This window comes from Ailuropoda melanoleuca, chromosome 20, assembly GCF_002007445.2.
Source record: "Ailuropoda melanoleuca isolate Jingjing chromosome 20, ASM200744v2, whole genome shotgun sequence".
Classification (NCBI taxonomy): domain Eukaryota; kingdom Metazoa; phylum Chordata; class Mammalia; order Carnivora; family Ursidae; genus Ailuropoda; species Ailuropoda melanoleuca.
Window position 1 is genome coordinate 2,161,885 of NC_048237.1, and position 2,110 is coordinate 2,163,994.

The 2,110-nt window shown below is 46.4% G+C and overlaps 1 protein-coding gene across 1 annotated transcript; it reads left to right on the plus strand.

The window, feature by feature from the left end:
* The first annotated feature begins 861 nt into the window (after positions 1-861).
* Positions 862-1,790, plus strand: LOC100472696 (olfactory receptor 49). The gene is given in 2 exon segments (XM_011233330.2): positions 862-1,021; positions 1,024-1,790. Coding segments are annotated over 2 exon segments (927 nt in total).
* The last annotated feature ends 320 nt before the right edge of the window (positions 1,791-2,110 follow it).

The window sequence follows — 2,110 nt, forward strand, 5'->3', positions numbered from 1 at the left end:
AAGGATAAGTAGGACTTGAAAGGCTGATAATTCTACAGCAAAAGAATGTCACAGATAGAAGCTCAGGTGCATAAACTAGAACTAAGATATCTTAAGAATCTATTGTATCTCGTGTCCACAAGAAAATGTTATGAGAGAAGGACACGGATATACCATTTGAGAACAGATCCTTAAGAACGTTGATTACCAAACCCCCTCTTAGGAATTTTTATTTATGAACACATTATTTAGCTTATTCTTTTTTGATTTGTAAGAGTCGTGCTTTTCTCTCATAGATTCTCTCTCTCTCTCACATTAATCTAAATACTAGTGAAAGGCATTACATTTTCAGGTAATCTTGAAAGCAACAGAGCTTCTATGCGTTCTAAATCAGTCTACACGAGCATATGGATCTGTGCACTGAATGGCTTAGTTAAAGACAAAGTTTACCACCCTCAGATATGAACTGCTTGTGTGCAAAGCTCCAATATTGGGGTAAATATAAGAATAAAAAGCATCGAAACCAGATTATAATGTTAGGGGTAAAGGGATTTGTTCAGTATCAAGAATAAAAGTTTAGTAAAAATGTAAGCAAGGATAATTTTTGCTTAGGGCCTTACTTACATCACCCTGAAAACCAACACAAAAGTATGCCTGGGACCCAACATGAGGCAGAAATCCCCAGGGTATCTACAAAACAAGCCTGAATAGTGAGTACTAGGAAGATACCTCCCTCACACAAATAAAGGACTCTCTCCGCTCAAAATGGAATAGTCATCCCTCTTTCCTTTCAGTTCCAAGTGCCCTCAGGTCCCCAGAACATCACAGCTCCTGATGCTGCACCCCTCTGATTGGCCACCCCCAGGAGACGTCAGAGGAGCCATGGGGAACCACACCGTTGTCACTGAGTTTGTCCTGCTGGGGCTCTCAGATGCCTGTGAGCTGCAGGGGCTCATCTTCCTGGGGCTTCTCCTGACCCACCTCCTCACTCTGCTGGGGAATCTCCTCATTGTGGGCATCGCCCTCATGCACGGGCGCCTCCACGCCCCATGTACTACTCCCTCCGCAGCTCTGCTGTCCTGGAGACCTGGTTCACCTCCGTCATCTTCCCCAAGATGCTGACCAACATCCTGACCGGAGACAAGACCATTTCCGTCCCAGGCTGTTTCCTACAAAGCTTCCTCTATTTCTTCCTGGGCACCACAGAGTTCTTCCTCCTGGCGGTGATGTCCTTTGACAGGTATGTGGCCATATGTAACCCCTTGCGTTATGCCACCATCATGAGCAAAAGAACCTGTGTCCAGCTAGTCCTTTGTTCATGGGTGGCAGGATTCCTTCTCATCATCTTTCCAAGTTTCATCACTTTTCGGCAGCCATTTTGTGGCCCCAATGTCATTAATCATTTCTTCTGTGATAACTTCCCACTCCTGGAGCTCATATGTGCAGACACGAGTGTGATAGAGCTCCTGGGCTTTATTGTGGCCAACTTCAGTTTACTGGGCACGCTGTCCGTGACGGCCACCTGCTACGGCCACATCCTCCATACCATCCTGCACGTCCCCTCAGCCAAGGAGAGGCAGAAAGCCTTCTCAACCTGCTCCTCCCACATCGCTGCTGTGTCTCTCTTCTACGGCAGCTGCATCTTCATGTATGTCCGGTCAGGGAAGGGTAATGAGGGAGAGGACAAAAACAAGGTGGTGGCCCTGCTCAACACCGCGGTCACCCCGGTGCTCAATCCCTTCATCTACACCCTGAGGAACAAACAGGTGAAGTAGGTGTTTAGAAAGCAAATGAGCAAGCTCCTCTCTTAACGATGAGCTGGGCCTGAGAGGGTAAAGTTGGTTCCTTGCTTGAACCTCTGTAAATGCAGTCCTGTCCTGATCTCCACGAACTGTCTCCTTCTTGACAGCTTTTACCATGTGCTCTAATTTACAGTGGTTTCTTACATGTATTATTGGCTCATGCAATCTTCTTAGAGGGTACAGAAAACTCAGTATACCACTACTATGCTGGTATGTGTTCATGCTTCTGACCCCATGCTGTATCTGAGTTTCTCAGCCTTGCCTCATTTTTAAGTTATAATGATAAACAGGGGTGCCTGGATGGCTCAGTCGGTTGAGAAGCTGACTCA